Source organism: Geotrypetes seraphini, chromosome 3 (genome assembly GCF_902459505.1).
Source record: "Geotrypetes seraphini chromosome 3, aGeoSer1.1, whole genome shotgun sequence".
NCBI classification, from domain to species: domain Eukaryota; kingdom Metazoa; phylum Chordata; class Amphibia; order Gymnophiona; family Dermophiidae; genus Geotrypetes; species Geotrypetes seraphini.
Genome location: NC_047086.1, coordinates 117,393,550 through 117,416,962, shown reverse-complemented (window position 1 = coordinate 117,416,962; position 23,413 = coordinate 117,393,550). Strand labels below are relative to the sequence as shown.

General features: G+C 42.3%; 1 protein-coding gene across 2 annotated transcripts in view; it reads left to right on the top strand.

Moving 5' to 3' along the window:
- RHAG (Rh associated glycoprotein) overlaps positions 1-23,413 on the top strand; it is a 112,672-nt gene that overhangs the window by 35,792 nt on the left and 53,467 nt on the right. For both annotated transcript variants that reach the window (XM_033939515.1, XM_033939514.1), the window contains exons 3-5: positions 4,055-4,202; positions 11,775-11,922; positions 16,774-16,940. In XM_033939515.1, the coding sequence (XP_033795406.1) occupies positions 4,055-4,202; positions 11,775-11,922; positions 16,774-16,940 (463 nt within the window). The remainder of the gene's footprint in view (positions 1-4,054; positions 4,203-11,774; positions 11,923-16,773; positions 16,941-23,413) is intronic.

Here is a 23,413-nt window from a genome sequence, read left to right as displayed (position 1 = left end):
AAGTGCCACCCTTCAGCCGTAAGTGCTATTGGGGTTATAGATAGGTGGGTATAGTGGGTTTTGGCAGCCTCACCATAATCTATAAGGGATTTCTGGTGAGATGTTCATCTGGCACCCTTTTTGTAAAGTTCACAGCAGTGCCCACTTCACTTCAAATAGTTGAAGATTGGAAGAAAAAAGAACTATAATATTTAATTTAAAAATAAATAAAGAACCCTTTAATTGAAGGACAATTCAATACATTTTGGTCACTAGATCTAAAAGTATGCAAGCATGGTCTCTTTAGCATGGTCCACAAATGCTCAAGCGCATAACCATAAAAAGATTTATAAATATAGCAAGACATTTTATAAATAACTTGCTTTTCCCAGAAGAAGTCAATGAAGTCTGATCTAAAGGTGCAACCCTATCATGCTTTTTTACATTTAAAAATCATTCTTACAGCTGTTTTCGGAAGAAGTCGAAGCTTAGTTTGTAAGTTTTCTATAACATCAAGCTCACTCTAAATGGCAGCAATCTTGCTTAGATTTCTGCAGCGACTGAGTATGCTGACTTCCTATTTGTACGTTTGTTGTTTTGGGGTTTTTTCCTTGAAAAGGAGCTATCAAGTTTAAAGAAACAGTAATTGAAGTGCAGGCAGTCCCCAGGTTAAGAACGAGCTACTTTTTCAAAGCTGTTCTTCAGTCAGATTTGTATGTAAATTAGAACTTGTAAATTTTAAGATTCTTGCTGCTTACCTCTACTCCCAGGTGACAAAAGAGCCGGTGATCCCTCTAAGGTGCAGCATGCACAACCACACTTGGAGGGGCATAATCGAAAGGAACATCTAAGTCTCTTTTTGTCTAAGTTGCAAGTAGTCCAAAGTAAAACAACAGCCTAGGACACATTTTCAAAAAATACGTCCAAAATTTTTTTTGTTTCAAAAATTGTCTAACTATACGTCCTGCTGATCTGAACATCCAAGTCGCTAAATTGTCCATCTTTATACCACATTTTCGTCCAACTTTTCGTCCAAGTCAAAAATGCCTAGAACAAGCCCTGTTATACATGGGAGGGGTCTGCAAAGTGATGGAATGAACACCCAGACATGGCACCTAAATAGTGGGGTACTTTACAGGGCACTGCTGTGAACTTCACAAAAAGGGTGCCATGTCATCTCCTCACTACAGCTCCCTTATATGTCATGGTGAGCCCCCCCAAACCACCTCCAGAATCCCCTAGACCAACTTATCTACCACCCCAATAGCCCCTATGGCTGCAGGAGCCATTTATATTCAAATAAAAAAGGGTTTTGGGGGTATAGGGGTGTGCACATGTTTTATTATCAATGCAATGATTATAGGGGCATGGGTCCTCCTCTCCATGGGTCCCTAACCCACCCCCAAGATGGCTTAAGACGCCTCTGTGCAGCACGACTAGGCTTTCCTATGCCAGGCTACCAGGTGATGATGGTCTGGAGGCTGAATTTTAAAGATGTGATTACGATTTTTATGGGGTTGGGGGGGTCTGTGATCACTGGGGTAGTATGTGGGGGTCTGTATTATGTGTTTGCAGTGCGTATCTGGTAACTTTAGGTGGGTTTTTGTGACTTAGACTATGTTTTAAATGGTCTAAGTCACAACGTCCAAGTTTTGTCTATGCTGGGCTGTATAACTTTCGGTTATACATGCTGTACGACTAAGTCTAAGATGGCCCACGGCCCGCCCAACTCCCGCCCTCGACACTCCTCCTGAAATGCCACGTTTAGCTTTGGTCATTCAGCGGCACTAAGAAGGCCTAGGTCGTTGAGAAATACATCCAAAACCCGTTTTCATTATCCGCACTTGGACGTATTTGGACAATGTTTGTTCAAGTGCCGACTTAGGCCGGTTTTTGGACTTTTTATGAGCCCCATAGTTCTTAATGTGGCCATGCATCATTCCAGAATCTGCTGCAGGAGAAGTGTAGGAGTCTATGCCATTAGAAATACTGCTCAGTGAAATCAAATGAAGCTGCAACCGTTTTCTTAAGTATGAGTTGTACTTAAATTGGGCATCTGTAATTCAGGGACTGCCTGTATCCCAAGTTGATAGTGTATTAGCTGAATCCAAATGATCAAGTGACAAAGGCCTCCTTTTACGAAACCGCGATAGCAGATTCTAGCACGGGGAGCCATGCTGATTGGCCTGCGCTACTCCCAACGCTCATTGAGTTCCTATGAGTGTCAGGAGCAGCACAGGCCATTCAGCGTGGTTCCTCACACTAGAAACTGCTATCGCAATTTCATAAAAGAGGGGGGAAAGTATCATTAACATAAGAGCTTAACATTAGCATTCGCATTCCCGTCACCTGCAACTGAAAGCTAATCACCATCAATCAATAATCACACAACTCAGTTTTATTGGAATAAATATTTGGCCGCAGCTTTATTATCTATCTGAATATTATCTTCACTTACAACACAATCTGTGTCCAAAAACCAACAAACCCCCAATGCATATTTCACACACCCCCAGGGAGCTATTCGGTGTCGAAACTAGCTCCCATTAAGTCTTTAAATTTATAACATTCCCCCAAACATGGCCCATGGTGACGCAAGGCCATGCTTCCCCTCCCCTCCCCCAAAACATGACCCATGGTGACGCAAGGCCATGCTTCCCCTCCCCCAAAACATGACCCATGGTGACGCAAGGCCATGCTTCCCCTCGCAGCAGTATCTCATACGAGTGCTACATTTATTTATTTATTAACTGCTCATCTCCTAGATCCAACTGGGCCAAACCCAATTTTCCGCCCCATCCAAAGCTGCGACCACCTCCCCCCAACCCCATAAGCTCCACCAAACCCACCCAAGTCAACATATAACATGTACACCCCCCACCCCACCCCACAACACTGACACAAAACATAACACCAGCACAAATGGGAGGGAGGGAGGGATAATCTTTTCCTGAAGAGACTACTCTACTGTTCCCCTTTCCTCACAGAATTCACTCCAGCCTGCCACAACATCCAACCAATCATGTGACTGCTCCACCCCATCACCTTAGAAACCTCCCTAATCATTTTTCTTTCTTACAAGCTCTGTCTATTAACCTTTTCTTACCTCCTCTTATAAAATTGTCAATCCTTATTCTACAGACCCTTGATAACACCTCATATAATCCCCTCACCCTCTGTCCCCCCCTTCCATTTTACCCACATCATCATTCAATAAATATTACCAGCCGGTGACATCAGCTCAGCTAATGTTATATCTTCTAAACTTTTCTTTATTGATCTTACCTTGGGTAAGAACTATCTTATTCCACCTCCCCCCCTTTTAATAAACTACATTAGGGTCACGATAGTAAAAAACATACACCCTAACGTCACTTGATAAAAGGGGTATTTTTGTTTTTTCATTTGGATTTTCCTTTCCTTTCCTTTCTTTGTTTTTGTTTTTGTTTTTGTTTCTGTTTTATTTTATTTGCTAGGCTTTCATTTTATTCAGTTTCTTTGAACTGAAAGGTAATATGTAGAAATAAAACAAAACCATAAAGGAAAAAAATACCTTTTTTTATTGGACTAACTTAATGTAGTTTATAATTTTTACTTTATGGTTTTGTTTTATTTCTACATATTACTTTGAAGAGTGGACTAACATGGCCACCATACCATTTCACTCAGGATTGAACTGAAACAAATAATAAAGTTTAAAATATCCCCTACCCGTGCTTGATACCAATGCCCACACTTCTCTCTTATTATATCTCTGGGGGTTCTAGAGGGAGGAGATATTCCTAATTGACCCAAGGCCAGCAACATTTTGAAAAATAGCAGCAATGAGGCAAAGGAGGAAAAAGGTGGGTCTCATAAGTTCAAGGCTAGAGGTAGGACTGTCTAGTAATGTCCAAGGGGGCTTATTTGACATACATTTTGTTTCTTTAAATGGCAGTCAATATAAGAAAACTAACAGTATTTTAATCATTCTCCTTTCTGTCCATTGTCATTTCCTATTTAATTTCAAATGAGAACACAACCTGACTTTGTCACTGGCTAAATATATATATACTGTATATATTTTTCTCTTTAGAATGATAAATGCAGATTTTAGTACAGCAACAGTCTTGATTTCGTTTGGAGCAGTTCTTGGAAAAACAAGCCCAATACAGATGCTGATCATGGCCATAATTGAAATTGCAGTGTTTGCATGCAATGAACATCTTCTTGAGTTCCTTACGGTAAGACTTTTAATGGTTAACTTATAAAATTTAAATAAAAAAAAATAGAAAGAAAGCTGGGGCAAAGGAAAACCATCTTAAGAAGCAGCCTAGGGGGGAGGAGTTAAGATGGCGTCTCGCCGGTAGCCACGCTGAGGAAGGCTACTGTTGGAGTTTACTTTTCTTCTGCTGTTTAAGTGTTTTGAATTACACCAACATGGGTAAGAGAAAGGGGAAAGTAAGGACTTACCCCTCTGAGTCCTCTCCCCTTCCCCTTTCCACCATGGAGAGATTCGTGGTCCGAACAGCGAATATCCCCGGAGCGGGTGCTGGCGAAGGGGCGGCCTTACCCGAGCTCAATATCACGCTGAGCCCGGAGGAGCGACTTCCACCCTCTGACCCAGGCATGGTGACGCTGCCGGAACAAGCGTTGAGCACGCAGGCTATGATTGGCGCTGCGGATTTCCCAACGGAGGAGGGCGGTATCCGGAGCATGAGAGGAGAAACCAGTTTGCTGGGAGACAATATGGGAGCGAGTTTTGAGCTCCACCTGGTTTCTGAAGGTGCCGTAGGAGGTGTTAAGGAGAGGCACGGAGAGAGTTCCAGGTCTGAGAATCTTGGTCAGCGGCAGGATATTGGTGAGCAGCAAATTACACCTCTGGTTAAACCTCCCCATGTTACTTTAGACTCTATCTGGGATGCTGTAGCTCGCTTAGAGAAGATTTTCATTGGAAATAAGGTTTTGGTGGACAATTCCTTGCAAGACTGTAAAACACGTATTGTCATCCAGGAGGCAAAGAATTTTGAGCTTGAGAAAAAAATAGAGGAAGTTCAACAAAGTCTTAAGGATTTAAAATCTAATACCTTGATTTATGGACAAGGTATGACTGGACTGAGGAATAAAATGGAGAAAATGGAGAATTATACCCGTAGGTTGAATCTGCGTTTTATCAATTTTCCTCAATCCAGGACTGTAGCCCCCATTGAACTGCTTAAGAAATATCTGATGGAAGTTCTGGGGATCCCAAAGGAAACTGTGCCTCCATTCTCTCGAGTCTATTCTATGCCGGGGAAGAAACGACAATCTTCTTCCCAAGGAGAACTATCGATGGACAGTTTAAATGTAACACAACTATTAGAAACATCTTTGGAAGAAGAGTGTATAAGAGCTACACTCCTAGTTACATTTGTTTTTGAATCTGATAAGGACTGGGTGATGAGAATGTTTTTTCGTAACTCTGATAAATTGTTTTTGGGAGGTAAAATTTGGGTTTTCCCTGATGTCTGTGTAGACACTCAGGAGAAAAGGAAGCAATTTTTGGCTCTACGATCTCAGGTGATAGCCCTGGGTGCTCATTTCTTTTTGCGTTTTCCTTGTAAATGTTTAATATTATATGAGTCAAATAGATATCTTTTCTTTGATCCCAAACAATTGGAGGCTTTTCTTGAGAATAAGCGCAAAATACAGGTACAGGTATCGGGTCAGGGGGAAAGAGCATAATTATTATAATAATTATTAGTAAGTGGAAGATTGTAGTAGTTTAACTGGCGAGACGTTGTCATTGTTGATATTATTGATTTAATTAAGTTATTTTCTTTTTTCTGAGATGTGCCTCTTTTTCCTTATCCTCTCCCCAGCTTTAATTGAGGACTTATAGAGAAAGTTGCTATGAATATATTTGCTTTCTGAATTTCAAATGGGAAATAATATTTAGTGATTTGTTTTGTAATTAGCAATATGCTTTCTATTTCTTAATGCATTTTTATGTTGTATGTTTATTTAAAATCGCATAAATAAATAATTAAAAAAAAAAAAAAAAATTGAAAGAAATATAATACTACTGTTGGGCAAAAAGAACATACAAAAAGGATTAATATAATATATATTACAATGCATATGTACATATATCTTTCTCCTTCCCTGTATGTTCCTTTCATTAGCAATATCTGCTTCTTGTATTGCCTAATCTATCATGTATATAATGTACAGTGTTTCAGGGTAGAAGGAGATTTTCTCACGTGCTCCATCAAAGTGTATAAATAACTTCATGTCATAAGAAGCGCTATCATTAGATCATGCCTCATGTCATCTAAGGATACAAACAGGAGAAACTGCTTTCACAACAGTGAACAGCAAATACAACAACAAAGGTGACCAATTGGTGTTCAGTTTCTTTTATTATAATGGACCTGACACGATTGTGTTTTGGCTCACAAGGGCCTGCTTCAGGAGTCTTGTGATAAATCAATTTGTGCAATTTCTATAAACCTTTCAACACATCAGTGGCGTACCTAGGGTATGTGGCACCCGGGGCCCATCGTTTTTTGACACCCTCCCATGTAAAAAAATATTTTTTGTAATAACCATGAAAAATAAATGGTCATAATAGAAACAGGCACTGAAAATTTTCTTTTATTGAACCTCATATATGTAACCATTAATCCAAACATAACATAAATTATGTCTGAATTGTCATGACATCAGAAGTACATATGGAGTAGTTGCAGGTGATGCGTGGGACAGTTCTGATTGTGTTAGTTCGGTTTTATGTGTTTTTGAATAGAAGGGTTTTTATTTCTTTTTTGAAGGTTTTGTAGTCTGTGGTCGAGGTCAATAGGTTGTAGAGTTGGGGTCGAGTGTTAGGAGGTTGTCGAACAGTTTTTTTTCTTTTGACGATTTTGGTTGGAGGGTGTGTGAATGGTGCGTGAGTTCTCCTATGTCTGGTTGAAGTGGATTTAATTATTTAGCTGAAGAAATTAGTAACCCCCCCCCCCCATTCCACACACATTAATTCTCTTCCATTTTTGTTCCCATTCTAAAAAACACTGATAAGTTCCCAGAAAAAAAAATACATTAAAATAAGAAGTGAAAACAAAGGCCCTTATAGATGAGAACATAACATAAGAATAGCCTAACTGGGTGAGACCAATGGTCCATCATGCCCAGTAGCCCATTCTCATGGTAACCAATCCAGGTCATTAGTACCTGATCAAAATCCAAAGAGTAGCAACATGCCATGCCACCGATCCAGGGCAAGCAGACACTTCCCCCATGTCTTAATAACAGACTATGGATTTTTCCTCCAGGAATTTGTCCAAACCTTTCTTAAAATCAGCAATGCTATCTGCTTTTACCATAACTTCTGGCCACTTCATTTTTAAGCTTAGTCCTTTCCTTCCAAACAGAGACCTTGCTAGATGTCAAATACATAAAGAACAAGGTAACTTCACAAGGACTTAGCTGTGCAGGAAATGTGAATCTCCTCATACACCCACCATATAGTGCAAAAATGTGCAAAGATCTGTTTTTTTCTTTCGATCACTACATAGTCTAATGCCACACAAGCAGTGCTGTTACAAACATATTCTGAAGGTCAATGCTAAGGTTAACAAAGTTTCCTTCCTTGGACCACAAGGAGATACTGACAAACCACTAGAAGAGATCCCAAAACAACTACCCAGGCACAACACCCAAAGACCGACTCAGTGTGTGAACCAGTTGAGTGGAGTGGACTAACTGGGAGGGGTGGGGGGGTGGAAATGGGCCCAGAGTTTGCTCAGCAGAATTTCCCAGACCACCTCTTCCTCTCAACACATTGACACGCTGCCGCCACCACTACCACCATTAAGAACACCTCAACGGGTAGGTCAGCAATGCTTATACATAAGAACATAAGAAGCGCCATCTCCGGATCAGACCTTCGGTCCATCAAGTCCGGCGATCCGCACACGCGGAGGCCCTGCCAGGTATACACCTGGTTTATTTTATAGCCAACCATACTTTATATGCCTCTCTCAAGGAGATATGCATCTAGTTTGCTTTTGAAGCCTAGGACTGTCGATTCTGCAATAATCTCCCCTGGGAGAGTATTCCAGATGCCAACCACTCTCTGTGTGAAGCAGAACTTTCTGACATTAGTCCTGAACTTGTCCCCCCTTAGCTTCATTTCATGTCCTCTTGTCCGTGTCAAATTGGACAATGTAAATAATCTTCTCTGCTCTATTTTGTCGATTCCTTTCAGTATTTTGAAGGTTTCGATCATATCCCCACGCAGTCTCCTTTTCTCAAGGGAGAACAATCCCAGTGTTTTAAGTCGATCCTCATATACCAGTTTCTCCATACCCTTCACTAGTTTGGTTGCTCGTCTCTGCACCCTCTCCAGCAGTTTTATATCCTTCTTTAGGTAGGGAGACCAATGTTGGACACAGTATTCCAAGTGGGGTCTGACCATTGCCCTATAAAGCGGCATTATAACTTTCTCCGATCTACTCGAGATTCCTTTCTTTATCATGCCCAACATTCTATTTGCCTTCTTTGCCGCTGCCGCGCATTGTGCTGACGGCTTCAGGGTCCTATCTATCAGTACACCCAGATCCCTTTCTTGTACACTTTTTCCCAGACTTGCACCTGACATTCTGTACTCGTATTCCTTATTCTTACTGCCTAAATGCATTACCTTGCATTTCTCCACGTTGAACTTCATCTGCCATTTCTCCGCCCATTTTTCTAACCGACACAAATCGCTCTGGAGTTCCTCACTATCCTCCTGCGATCTGATTGCCCGGCAGAGTTTTGTGTCATCTGCAAACTTGATGATCTCACTGGATGTTCCGTTTTCCAAGTCATTGATATAAATATTAAAAAGGATCGGTCCAAGTACTGAGCCCTGGGGTACACCACTAGTCACTATCTCCCAGTCGGAGAACTTCCCATTTATGCCCACTCTCTGCTTCCTGTTATCCAGCCATTTGCCTATCCATCTTTGTATATCTCCCTCTATGCCATGGCTTTGTAGTTTCCTGAGAAGTCTTTCGTGTGGAACTTTGTCGAACGCTTTCTGGAAGTCCAAGTATATTATGTCCACCGGCTTTCCACTATCTATTTGCTCGTTCACGGTCTCAAAGAATTGGAGTAAATTCGTCAAACACGATTTCCCTTTCCTGAATCCATGTTGACTGGGTTTCATCGAGTCGTGTGTGTCCAAGTGTTGAACTATGCTATCCTTGATCAGTGATTCAATCATCTTGCCTGGGACAGACGTAAGACTCACAGGTCTATAATTGCCCGGTTCTCCTCTCGATCCTTTTTTGAAAATTGGCGTGACGTTCGCTTTCTTCCAGTCGTCTGGTATCTGACCAGTTCTGATTGACAGGTTTGCAAGTTTTTGCAATAACTCTCCGATTTCAACCTTCAATTCCTTCAAGACTCTCGGGTGAATTTTTATAAAACACATTATTATATTTTATTATAAAGCACATATTTTAATTGAACTCTCTGACATCCTCAGCCTTGCCATTCACAAAAATAGAAGGAAGAAAAGTTCCCATTTCCTGCTGTCTCATGTCCCCGGCCTATACAATATTTTTCTTCTGCAGACCCTTCAAAAGTCTGACCAAATCCTCGTTTCACTTGCATTATAAAGTACTGAGGATGCCATCTCTTTCCAATCCCAGGTCCTAAAGTCTAAGACAGTAGTGCAAACTAGTGCTGCCAGATTCAAGAAAAAAAAAAAATTTCGATTCGATTCAGCCTATTGAATTGGTTTTTCGATTCAACTTTCCTGCCCAATTGAGTGTTTGTTTGTTTTTAAAAATCCTGGTGGGTTTATTTTATAGCTTTTTCACCCCCCTTGGCTTCTCCTAACCACACTGGCGCTGTGGTATAAATAAAATAAAGAAACAAAAAGGACTTTTCCTCTCTGTTAAATCCTAGCTCACGTTTGCGGTCTAACACCAGCTCTGGCAGGATACAAATTTCAAATCTGAAATTTTAATCACAAAACAGAAAATAAAATTAGTTTTTCTACCTTTTGTTGTCTGGTTATTTTTCAAATCTTGTTGGTCCAAGGCTCTGGTTGTCTTCTGATAACTTGCTTGCCAGGGTCTCCTTCTTCCTTCTTTCTGCATGCTAACCATCCATCTGCCATAGCTGTCCTCCCCGTTTCCCTTCCCTCCCCAGGAGGTCTGGCATCTATCCTTTTTTCGTCTCCCTCCACAGATCTATCTTTTCTTAACTACCCTTTCATCCAGCATCTCTCCCTCCTTCCCCACCACCCCAGGGTCCACCATCTCTCCCTTTCTTTTCCCAACTACCCTCCTATCCAGTATCTCTATCCCCCCCTCCACACCATCCCTTGTGTCCAACTTCTCTCCCTTTCTGTTCCTTCTCTCTCTAAAAACTATCGTCCATCATCTCTCCCTCTTCTCTATTTTCAGACTCATTATTTCTTCCCACCCAAAGTCCAGCATATGCGTGTCTCTTTGAACCCCCTCATTCCATCTGTGTATTTCTACACCAGGGACCCCTCCCTAAAGGCCTGTTCCTCCCTTAAAAGTCTGCATCCCACCCCTGAAGGCCTGCACTCCTCCCCCGAAGGCCTGCACTCCCCCCCGAAGGCCTGCAACCCCCCTCCGAAGGCCTGCACCCCCCTTGAAGGCCTGCCTACCTGCCTGTCCCCCCCCCCTGAAGGCCTGCCTGCCTGATCCCCTTGAAGGCCTATCCCCCCCTTGAAGGCCTGTCCCCCCCTTGTAGACCTGCCTGTCGCCCCCTTGAAGGCCTGTCCCTCCCTTGAAAGCCTGTCTGCCTGCCTGACCTCCCCCTTGAAGGCCTGTCCCCCCTTTGAAGGCCTGCCTGCCTGTCTCCCCTTTGAAGGCCTACCTGTCCCCCCCCCTTGTAGGCCTGCCTGCCTGTCACCCCTCCCTCCCCTTTGAAGGCCTGCCTGCACACCCCACCTCGAAGGACCGCTCGCCTCCCCTGGCCTCCCTGCACCACCTGAATCAGGCCCTGAGGGGGGTGCTCCCGGCCTTGAGTTCAGTCCCCCCCCCCGAAGGACCGCTCGCCGCCCTGGCCTCCCTGCACCACCTGATTCAGCCCGCAGCGGGATCGCGATGTCAGCGATCCCTTCACTGCTTCGGAGCTGCTTCCTTCCGCCGCGGTTCCGCCCCTTCTCTGACGTCAGAGGAAGGGATGAGCGGGACTGCGGCGCAGGAAGCAGCGCCGAAGCAGCTCAGGGATCACCGACATCGCGATCCCGCTGCGGGCTGCTTCATAGGTTGTGCAGGGAGGCCAGGGGGGTGAGCGGTCCTTCGGGGGTGGGGGGGACTGAACGGCAAGGCTGGGAGCACCCCCCTCAGGGCTGGCACCCGGGGAGGACCGCCCCACCCCGCCCCCCTTAGTATGCTACTGCAACACATGCTATAATAAACTGCAGCTCTAATGAACAGCATCTGCTGCTGTCTGCGGTTAATTAAAGTATGTGTTGAAAGGTTTATAGAAATTGCACGAATTGATTTATCAGAAGACTCCTGAAGCAGGCCCTTGTGAGCCAAAACACGATCGTGTCAAGTCCATTACAATAAAAGAGACTGAATACCAATTGGTCACCTTTGTTGTTGTGTCATTTCATCTAAGAACATCTTTCTCATTCCTGGCACTGGTAGCCTAACTTAAGGCACCATGGGCCTTAATGCCTCAATTAAAGCATGGTGATCCTTTTTGAGATATTTTATCCTCATGAAAAGAGGGTCCTCTATGTATGCAATAGAAGCAAATGTTTATGTGCAGTGTATGGGTTTTTTATTTTTTTTTTTCAGGTCAGTGATATAGGTGCATCAATGGCAATTCATGCTTTCGGAGCCTACTTTGGTTTAGCTGTGGCCTGTGTGTTGTATCGCCCATCCCTGAACAATGGACATGAGAATGAAGGCTCTGTTTACCACTCGGACCTATTTGCTATGATTGGTAGGTCAAGGAATTAACATTGATTTCCATTTTTATTGTATTCACATTCTGCAGATTGCTTATTACTCTCTGACACACTGCCAATAATAGCAGTGTCCTTGGCATTCTTATAAAATCTCTAGTTCCAACTCAAGTTTATTTTTGGATATCTAAAAAATATACACCAAACTGTGGAAGGGTAGGTAGTCAATAGAAAAAATATAAAGCATATGCCTCCTTACTTTTGAAAGACATTTTATTAAACCTCAATTCCACCAGATCCACCCAAAAACTGAAACTTTCCTTTCCCTCTCCAAAAGGCATCTCCCTTGTAGGAAAACTAGGTTCCTCCCTCCCTTTTAGAATCACTGAGCTCTGGAACAACCTTACCTCCCCACTTAGGAATCTGAGCTCCCTCCAACTCTTCCGTAAACATCTGAAAACCTGGTTATTCTCAAAAATGTAACTCTTCCTCCCTCTCTGTTTACTCTAGTCCTCTAAATTTCCTCTTCATCTTTCCCTCCACTAGAGTTCCTTTCCACCCTAATTCTTGTTAACCGTGTCGAGCTATGCAAATATTGAGATGATGCAGTATACAAACCTAAGGTTTAGTTTAGTTTAGCATACCCTAAAACAGGACTTTCCCATGTGCCTAGTTCATTTCTAGCACAGGCATAAAATAAGCATTTTTCTATTTGTTGTGTTTCTGGCCAAATGCTAATGTTAGCATTAGTGTGTGACTCCTCTTTACTAACCCAGCACCTTAAAGTCATTCACCCTGAAATGCCACCCAGTCAACGCACCTATATCACTTAATCTCATCAGATGCTACTTAGTACATATGTTTTATTGTCATGTCTATATTGTAATTTATGTAAACTATGTCATCTCTGCTCTGTCTGGATTATTATGGATGTACTTTGTAACCCGTTCTGGGCTCCTTTGGGAGGACGGGCTAAAAAATTGAATAAATAAATAAATAAAATGTAGGCACACCTACTGCCTCCTATTTAAGAGATACTAAGGGTTCCCGCATTATAGTTGTGCTAAATGATAAGCACATTAGTGATATTAGCCCATTTTGTGTCCTGACACACCCTCACCAAAGAAAATAGACTAAATACCGTGTATTTGGGGAGAAAGTCTAAAACCAGTGCCTAAAAGGTGCCCTGCCAATGCCTAGGTTAATTGAAAAATGCCATTAGAAAGGGCAAAAAACGGCAAGGCTGAAGTGCATACCGATGCCTAAATAAAAGGTGCTGAAATCGCGACTGAGCAGCCACTTTAGGTTGCAGAACACCAAAGTAGGAGTGGCCAATTCCCGGAAGTGGTGTTAGACAGGATAAAGTGGCTACCTAGTCGCGATTCACACCAAGATAGGCGGCTGCGGTCTGGTTTTAGGATCCCAGGGCAAAGATAGGTGGCTGAAATGTAGGCCTGGGTTTTCTAGGCCAACATTTCAGCTGCCTATCTTGTTGTGAATCAGGCGTGATTCTGTAACTGGTGCTGTTGCGTGATTGACACGCGATCGGTGCCTGTTGTTAAGGCGGCTGCCAACATGGGAACCGGTTAGAGAATCCAGCTATTTTTTCCCCACATCAAGCAAATGTTAGTGATTAACAACTTAAAATAGGCTCCTTAGTTATTTAGGGCTCCATTTACAAAACCGTGGTAGAGGTCTGGTGAGGTAAATGCTTTGATGCTCATAGGAATTCTGTGAGTGTTGGAGCATTTACCTCACAAGCCTGCAGTAAAAACCTCTACCACAGCTATGTAAAATCTGGCATTCTTTTTTGTAAAATTTATTAAAACATCATAGAACCATTCTAGGCATTATTTTTTTATTATTATAGTGAAAGGGGAAAGTCTACAAGATAAAAGTCTACAAGATAAAAATGGATAAGAAGACTATTTTTTTCAAAAATGTTAAGTACCTTTCAATTCCTTTTAATCACTGCTTAAGAAACCTCCCAGTTTTTAATTATTTGACAAGGTGTGTGGGTTGGAGAACAGGGGCAAAATGTGTGCGTTACCTATCTAATGTGAATGACTTGACATGTATGTTAATAGTGAGGAAATACTGTCTAATGTGGAGAAACTAAGTGAAAAATAGTTGGATAGCAAAATAAGCATACTTTCCAAGCTGTACAGTAAAAAAAAAAAAAGGAGCAAATAAATCTAAGACCTGGTGTTTATTATCTCAGCATTTCAAACATTTGAGAGCATAAGTACCTTTTTACCAACGTGTGCTAAGCAGTTACCATGTGCTAATTCAAATGCTAACAGTCAAATTATGGAAGTGGCAACTGTTAGTGAACTGGTATGACAGCACAAACTAAATCCTGTGCTAAGTGCATGTCCTGTTATGGGGTGGGAAATGGTCATGGTGTGCACAATGCAATTAGCTTATGGTCTTTTTAACTAGCAGTACTAATGTACTTAAGAAGTATGGGGAACATCTGCAGAATGTTGGTACTCTTATATTCTAATTATACATAATGTGACACCAATTAGGAAGTTGGTTGCCCAAATTGAGTGTGTGTGTGTATGTGGCGGGGGGGGGGGGAGGGGTACTCGACAGTTAGGTGCCTAACTGCACTTAGGCATTATTCTATAAGTTAGCGCCTAAGGCACAGATTCTTGGGGAGAGTGTGGTGCAGTGATTAAAGCTACAGCCTCAGCACTCTGAGGTTGTGGGTTCAAACCCACACTGCTCCTTGGAACCTTGAGCAAGTCACCTAGTCCCCCTCATTACCCAGGTACATTAGATAGATTGTGAGCCCACCAGGACAGACAGAGAAAAATGCTTAAGTACCTGAATAAATTCATGTAAACTGTTCTGAGCATTCCTGGGAGAACAGTGTAGGAAACTGAATAATTAAATAACTAGCACCAATTTCTTAGGCACCCAAACTCAGTTGAATACACCCTTCAAATTATGTTTTTAACTGAGTTTCAAAGCGCCTACCGGTGCCAGAATCACATCTACATTGGCGTTTTAGGCCATCTAATAGCACTATGGGTGTGGCTAGAGCTGGAAGTGGTGTTAGGTGGTTTAAAGCACTTACGTAGACATGATTCATGACAAAGATAGGTGCCAGAAAAGTAGTCCCAGAAAACCCTGGCATTACATTTCTGGCACCTGTCTTTCACAGAGGTGTGATTATCTATAGGGCACCGTTGCATGATTGACACGAAATCGGCGGACACTTTTTAGGTGGACGCCAGTAGTGGCACACTAAAGACAATCTGGGCCATAGTGTTTTAGAGTATAACTGCAAAGAGGGCATTGCATGTGGGCAAGACAGAGCATGGCGAGTCAAACACATGGGAACTAAACTTGTAGAATACTGTAAGTTGAACGCCTAGATGCCTACATTTAGGCACCGACAATTACACATGCTTTTTACACGGTGTAGGTGTTAGTACCTAAATTTTAAATCAAAATTTTATGAGGTCCAACCTGTCAAAAATGGGGGTAAATAACTCAATGTGCAGAAATATGACCCAACATTTAAATCTTCATAAGGTGCAGTGGGAAATATATATAACATTTTACATCAACTTCATTCAGGACACGATGCACTATCTCCCCCCCCCCCCTCCCCTTTTACAAAACCGTGGAAGCGTTTTTTAGCACAGGCCAGTATGCCGAATGCTCTGTGCTGCTCTCCCGACACTCATAGGAACTCTATGAGTGTTGGGAGCAGCGCAGAGCATTCAGAGCGCCAGCCAGCGCTAAAAACCACTTTCGCGGTTTTGTAAAAAGGGGGGGAGGGTTAAATTTCATAAAAATTGCCAAGTTCTGTGGAAGATATGACCAAAAACATTTTGATGTGCTTTTTGTTTTCGGTTCACAGTGTACAGTATGTTTGGTTGGGCTAAGAACTTTTCAGCACCTCCCCCCCCTCATATTCCATGAATCCTAAATATTGGCATCAAATGCCAACTTACAGCATTATTCTATAACCTTAGATTCCATTATAGGGACAGAGCTTATCTTAGCACAGAGATTTGGGGCACCTGATTTTTACTGCCCTCATACCGTGTGGTAAAGATTTTATCTTTGCATTAATTATATGAGAAGAAGTAGAGCAGTGTATCGCAAACTGTGCACCGTGACACACTAGTGTGTAGCAGTTGATAACAGGCGTGCCCTGATGAGGCCTCGGTAAGGAGTAGAGGCGCCAGCGCTGGCTGACTGCTTATAGGACGTGTCTCTCACGGCGAGAGGCACACCCTGTAGGCAGTCAGCCGACGCCGACGACTTTCCTCCTCACCGATGTCTCTCCTCCTCTAGGATCCCCCACTGAAGTGACAGGTTCAGGGTTGTGGGCAGATGGGCCTCCACATATGCATGCGCATGACATCATCCTATTGACATCCGCGCACTTCCGGGTGCCTTCCGGCCAGGGCACTGAGTTTAGTGTGCCACCGGCCGAAAACTTTGCGGGACACTGATGTAGAAAATTCCCCATAAGAAACGAAGAACACTGTGGTCTACACCACAAGGGCGGGCCTGCTTCCTACAGAAGGGGACCTTGGTGCCACGAAAGTCAAATAGTATGGAAGAAAATAGTGGAACCAGATCCTGGACTTTCAGGAGTTTAAAATATCGAAGTTTATTAATGTCCTTCAACAAATCAATGTCACAATATAGTACAAATCAGACAAATGCCAACAGGATAAAAACATAAAAAAGGTACTGTGCTTGAGGTAATCAGAACCCCAGCATTTACTGCGCAGGCTTTGCATTTACCACCTAGTAATTTGGGTAAGTACTGTGGGGTACATGCAAACTTTTATTGCACTTTAATTAATTTATGAAAAACTGAGAATCATTGAATAAAATGATATTTTTTCCCTATCTAGGTACGTTATTCCTCTGGATGTTTTGGCCCAGTTTTAATTCTGCTATTGCTGATCCTGGAGAGCACCAGAAGAGAGCTATCATCAACACCTACTTTGCTTTGGCTGCTTCTGTGCTTACCACTTATGCATTCTCAAGCCTTTATGACCACAAGGGCAAATTGGATATGGTAAGACATATTATAAGCTCAGATATTCCAAGGAACATAACGGGATCTAATTTCTACAATCAAATGAGTTGCATGTTCATCTCGGGGACAGGTCAAAATTGTTTTCACCCGTAAGCTATAAGATTCTGGCGGGCATTTTACAAGCAGTGTTTGGGCTTTAACTGTGGATATCCTGGCACATTGACGTAGAAACCTCCACAATGTTAAAAGTGCTAAGTGCTTATGCAGCAAAAATGTTCAAGATGGCTGGAGATGTGTAGGGGGTGGCATGGGGCATGCTTTGAGTAGTGTGGTATTCAACATCAATTACTAATTCTGGATAGCATGTCGCTATAAAAGCAATGCAAGATAATTACTTATTTAAAAAATGTATATCCCTAAGCAGGTTACATAATAAACATACATAGATTATTAACACATGGACATAAACCAGACATGGGCAACTCCGGTCCTTGAGGGCCAGAATCCAATCGGGTTTTCAGGATTTCCTCAATGAATATGCATGAGATCTATTTGCATGCACTGCTTTCAATGCATATTCATTGGGGAAATCCTGAAAACCCGATTGGATTCCACCTCTGACATAAACCAACTCCCACAAACAACAACGATCAAATCTACATTCCGCTTTTCCATATAAAACACAATAAGAACATAAGAATAGCTTTACTAGGTCAGACCAGTGGTCCATCAAGCCCATTCTCACGGTGGCCAATCCAGGTCACTAGTATCTGGCAAAAACCCAAAGAGTAGCAACATTCCATGCTATCAATCCAGGGCAAACATCCCCATATACCTGCAGCATATCTCTGTGACTGCTTGTGCTGATGCTGATTGGAAGAGAGCTGATGCAAATATCTGTTTCTGTCCATCCAGGTCTGTTGTCTTCAGTCCTTCTCATGACCAAGCATGCCACCTGCCCTCTACAGCCCAGCTCTCACCCTTTTGCTCTACCTAAAGCACACAAACACCCCTCACTGCGCTTACCCATACCCACATGTGAGCCCTCTCCATATCCATCCCGGACTCTGCCCAATTCAAACTCCTCTCTGTCTGTGTCTGCCCAGTCACCTCACACTTCCTAGTCCCACATGCTGTCTCTCTCTGTGCCTGCATGTGTGAACGTGAGGTGATGTTTGTGAGTTGTGACTCATTGTCTGTTAGTGTCTGCACTGCTTCACTGTCTCACTCTGTATGTTGATGGTGGGGAGAACTCTGGGTGTTGGTAGTAGGAGTTATACACCATGAGCAGCCAGAACATGTGGACTGTTCGGGCCATCCTGCACAAGGAATACTGGGAGAAGTGAAGGGCAAACAGGCCACATTCTTATTAGAGCAAATATAGGCCCAGGACAGAGTTTCTTAACCTCACTAAAAATATTTTTGCTTCAACAAATAAAAGCCATATATCATCTCTGTCAACAGATGGACCCCCCCTCCTCCATTCCATCAATCACAGAGGAAACTCACAGTGGAAACAAGGGCAGTGGGCCACTATTATTGCATGCCCATTACTTATAATCTGTGGCCTCTAGGAAATTCCACTATATCTGGCTTGCCAGCGTAGAGATGCCTTTCACAATGCTTGTTGGTGTGAGGGCACTGCTGAAACACATTTGAAGGGTGTTGGCGCCTGTCCTTGTGAAATTACACTGTCAGTCTACACCATCCTCCCTCTCCCACAAAATTACAGATATGCCGGGAAATGGTCACATGTTCATGACACTCCTCACCATGAGTTGATATATACTTGGGCAGCTAGATCTGACAGGTGCACTTGCCCCTGGTGGGTGAGAAGTGTCCAGGTCACCTATGCTCAGCACTGCTCCTCATCGGTTGTTTGGAGGACCTGCTATTCAAGGGTGCTCGGCGCTTTACTGAAAAGTTGGGAGTTGCCACCAGCCTTTGTGTGTGCATTCCTGCAGGGTTTTCTCTACTTGCATTTTAGGTCCTCCATGTCCTTGTTTAGATGGACATAGCATTCAGCCGGTGACAGATCCCAACCCATACCCTGCCACGGCAAGCAGAATTTTGCAGTGTTTCACCACCTCCGGGACTAGTATCTCCATTTCATCAGGGGAATTCTCCTTGTGGATTATCAACTGATACTCTGGAGCCATGAAAATGATCCCTATGCCACAAACCTGAGAGATTGTAAAATGGCAAGCTGCATGTTTAAATGGTGTCCAGCGAGTAAGCAGCTGACAAGTCCCCCAGACAGTCAACATTGCTACAAAAACAAACAAAATTAAAAAAAAAATGATTCTAACAAAATGACATTTTTAGAGGTATACACCTCTAGGAGTCATTGTTCCCTTATTTGGCAGCTTGACTTCTAGCGGTGGTACTCAAGCACCGCTAGTTAAATTTAGTTACCATTTTGAACCAGAGCATTTATGGGGTACGAGTGACAGGAGAACATTCCTACACTTCTGCCCCACTAGCAATCAGGGAGACTCCAGTGAACGCCAAGGGGATCAGGTTGGTGGGGGACAGTAAGAAGAGAGGGGTGTCAGGCCACAACAAGATTATTGTTCTTGTTTAGATTTGTTGAAATTTCAATAAGCATAAATGTTTAAAAAAAGAAAGGGGTTCCAAGGAACATTGAAAAAGGAGGTATGGGGAGGGAGTTGTATCTTGTGAGCGTGTGTGTGTGTGTGTGTGGGGGGGGGGGGGGGTTGACAAGGACTTCTCAGGTGGGTATTTTTGAACTTGTATCAGCTTGAGTCCTACTGTTATCGAACTGCTGCAGTAACATACACAAAACCCATTGAACTGGCCTGCCAGTATAATTGAATATCAGCTGTAATCAGCTATTATGAAACTAGCTAAAGTACGCCTAATGCAATTGAAAATATAGTATTGTGGGAAGAGCTCAAGCATCCTGTGATAACTTCAAAATTTGTGCGCTAAAAAAGAATGTCTTTCTTTTTTTTTTTTTTTAGGGGGCATGTCATGGGTGGAGACTTAGCATATCCGCATTACCTCATTCTAACTGGTTAGCATAGGGATACCACAGAAACCTTATTGCTTACCTAATGGGTGGTGCTAAGTACTCACATGGTTATTAATGGGAAAAAAAGAAAATTGGCCATTTGGGGCCTGATTCTCGAAGCTTGCATCCCGATTGTAGACAGCGATGGTATTCTACCACCCTCTGGCTGCCAGATAGGATGCATGTTTTTTAAAAAAAAAAGTTTCCGAGGCAGGATGACTTAGATGGCTTTGAAGACTCTCTTTGACGTGACCGTGCTGCAGCCAGTGTTGCTAAATTAGGAAATTTTTAGCAAGAAAATCATGCTGGTTTTTTTTGGAGCTAGAGAACACAAAAAAAACATCCAAGGTAGTCCTACATAAAGCAAAAGGCAAAAAACTGTGGAACTGATGACCTTGTAATATAATTTATTCATAAGTGGTGCAGAAGTATACGCAATAAAATGTACAGTAACACACAAAAAAATACAAAACAAAGTGGCATAGACCTAGGGCTCCTTTTACAAAGGTGCGCTAGGGCCTTAATGCGCGGAATAGCGTGCGCTAAATTGCCACGTGTGCTAGCCGCTACCGCCTCCTTTTGAGCAGACGGTAGATGTTCAGCTAGCGCGCGCTAATCCAGTGCATGCAATAAAACCACTAGCGCACCTTCGTAAAAGGAGCTCCTAGTGTTTCTAAATTAGGACATTTTTAGCAAGATAATCATGCTGATTTTTTGGGGAGCTGTCATGGTTTTTGCATATTGACTAAGCACTTCCCCTGAAGAAGCCATTCTGAAATGAGACGGACAGGACAAGGTTCCGTTGGGAGCAAGTTAAGTGCTTGCTTTTCATTATCTCTTTTATGCTTAAAGTATATTTTTACCAGACTACATTTAGTCGAATATCATTAACACACTGCTAGCCATTGTCAGCACTAAAGAGAGTTTATATGAGCACAATTTATTTATATTAAGTGATGCGGTTTGATTTTTCTAAAATAATAGGATAATAGATAAGCAAACATAACAACATAGAAATCAAAAACGGGGTTTACTTGACCAATGATGATGTTCACAGCCCCATGAAAGTGTTTGTATAGAGCATTTCAATATGTGGGCGTTTGAGGTCTTTCCCCAAATTTTTTTTAAAATATTGAAGCATCCAAACAGATATTACTATGTCCATTGTTTTGTTGCCTTTGTGGATTTAGTTTGATTATAATAGGTTTTTGTTTGGGGTTTTTTTTTTTAAAAAACATTAGCACATGGTCATTAATGGGGAAAAAAAGAAAATTGACCGGCACCGCATTCCCCTGCAAAAAATGTAAGCGGTGGTGAAGGTGACGTTGGACCAACACACTTAGAAGTAGGAGGATATGCCAGCTCATGGGGGCCCCCAAGATCCTTGGGGTCCAGGGCAACTGTCCTGTTTGCACACCCCTCCCCTAACGCCGGCCCTGCAACTGACAATACTTTGTAACATATCAGCTAGTGAATAGGTAGCCAGTGTAAAGATTTTAGAATTGGAGGGATATGGGCATAAGAACATAAGAATAGCCTTACTGGGTCAGACCAATGGTCCATCAAGCCCAGTAGCCCGTTCTCACTGTGGCAAATCCAGGTCACTATTATCTGGCCAAAACTCAAGGTGTAGCAATATTCCATGCTACCGATACCTAGGAATGCCCATTACCAATCTAGCAGCTGAATTCATTAAAAGCTGCAAAGCTTTACGTTTTCTTTGTTAATCCCAGGTAAAGCAAATTGCAGTAATCAAGCTGAGTCAACAGCAAAGTTTGAACAGAACATTTCATGGAAAGCTGAGAACCCAGTCGTACACCAAGAACTAATATCTCGCTCATGACCAACAATCGTATACCCATAATTGAGATATATTCAAAGCCACTCACTTAACCAGCTACATTTTTGAATTTCCCAGATATAGTGAATCAGACAGTTTATCCAGTTAGTTCTTGACAGGTCTCATTAAATATCTGCCTTTTTGTAAAAGCAAGAAATTCCTAAATCACTCTTTAGCATCTCAGGCAGCTTCTCATGAAAAAGAATTTCAACCATTGTTGCTCACAGCTGTTTCTTACAGACATTTTAGAAAACAGCCAAAAACCTATCTTTTCTCCAAATACCTGACTAGCTGACTCATTCAAATATACGATTATGTTTAATGTTTATCATCTTTGTAAACTGCGTAGAACTTTTTGGTAACGCGGTCTATAAGTATAATGTTATATTATGTTGTGTTAAATTCTAAGTGATCAATAAAGCTAGTCGATGTAGGATACCTGAGTTAACTCTATGATAAAATCATTTTTCCTCCTTTTTGATATTTGTTAATTTCTTAGAGCTATGCCACAACCAACTAAAAAGCCATGCAGTACAAAGATGGGGAACACTAGAAAAAAAAAAAAGATCTCATCAGTATTGCCATTAACCAGATTACAACATAAACAATCTAAGGGCAAACAGAGAAGTGCTTCCCCGATGAAACATTTGACTTTGCTTTAAAAGGTGTCACTGATCCCATTTTGATAGTTAGCATTTTAGCATGTTTCAATTAACAATGTATCTGGAACGCAAATAAAAACACTGCTTATTGCTTCTCATTATGCTTTCTCAATTTTGAAATATCCCTCATTAAATTTGTATTAACCTGGATATTGTCATGTAACATTAATGGAGTAATTTTCATTAGTGCTCCTAATTGAGCATCTGTTTTCCCATCTGCAGCTGCTTAAATGTTTTGCTGAATTTTCAGACAGCTGTGGTACAAGCCACATGGTATTGAAAATCTGCCCACCTCTTTGCCCACAATCGCAGGCTTGTTGTTGGAAACTGAATGTGTGAATTACACCCAGGCTGATTTATAACTTGTATGAGGAGTGAAGGAGTGGCCTAGTGGTTAGAGCGGCTGCCTCAGCACCCTGAGGTTGTGAGTTTGATTCCTACTGCAGCTCCTTGTGACTCTGGGCAAGTTACTTAACACTTCATTGCCCCATGTAACATGCTTTGATTGTGTAAACCACAAAGAAAAGTGGTATATCAAGTCCCATCCCCTTTACCCCTTGTGCCAGGTCTCTTCCTGGTTCCTGTGTGTTTAACGACCAAATGATAAAAGTGATAGAATGACTCCTCTGTCAGGAAATGTTAAAGAAGTTTGGGCACTTCAACTAAGAGAAGAGATGGCTGAATGGAAATATGATGGAGGTCTATAAAACAGTGGCGTACCTAGGGTATGTGGCACCCGGGGCCCATCATTTTTTGACACCCCCCCCCCATCTATATGAAAAATATGATTTTTAGTATCAATCTACATATCGCACCACAAGAGTGTACCTAGGAAAAGGCTGCATCTTAAACATTGCAGTGAGCACTAGAACACCAACACATACATTGTAAAACTAAACAAGCCAGATCCCGCACAGTCAATTGGTCCTGTAGTCAATGCCAACTGAAAACTATGTCTTTTTCAGAACACACAGAA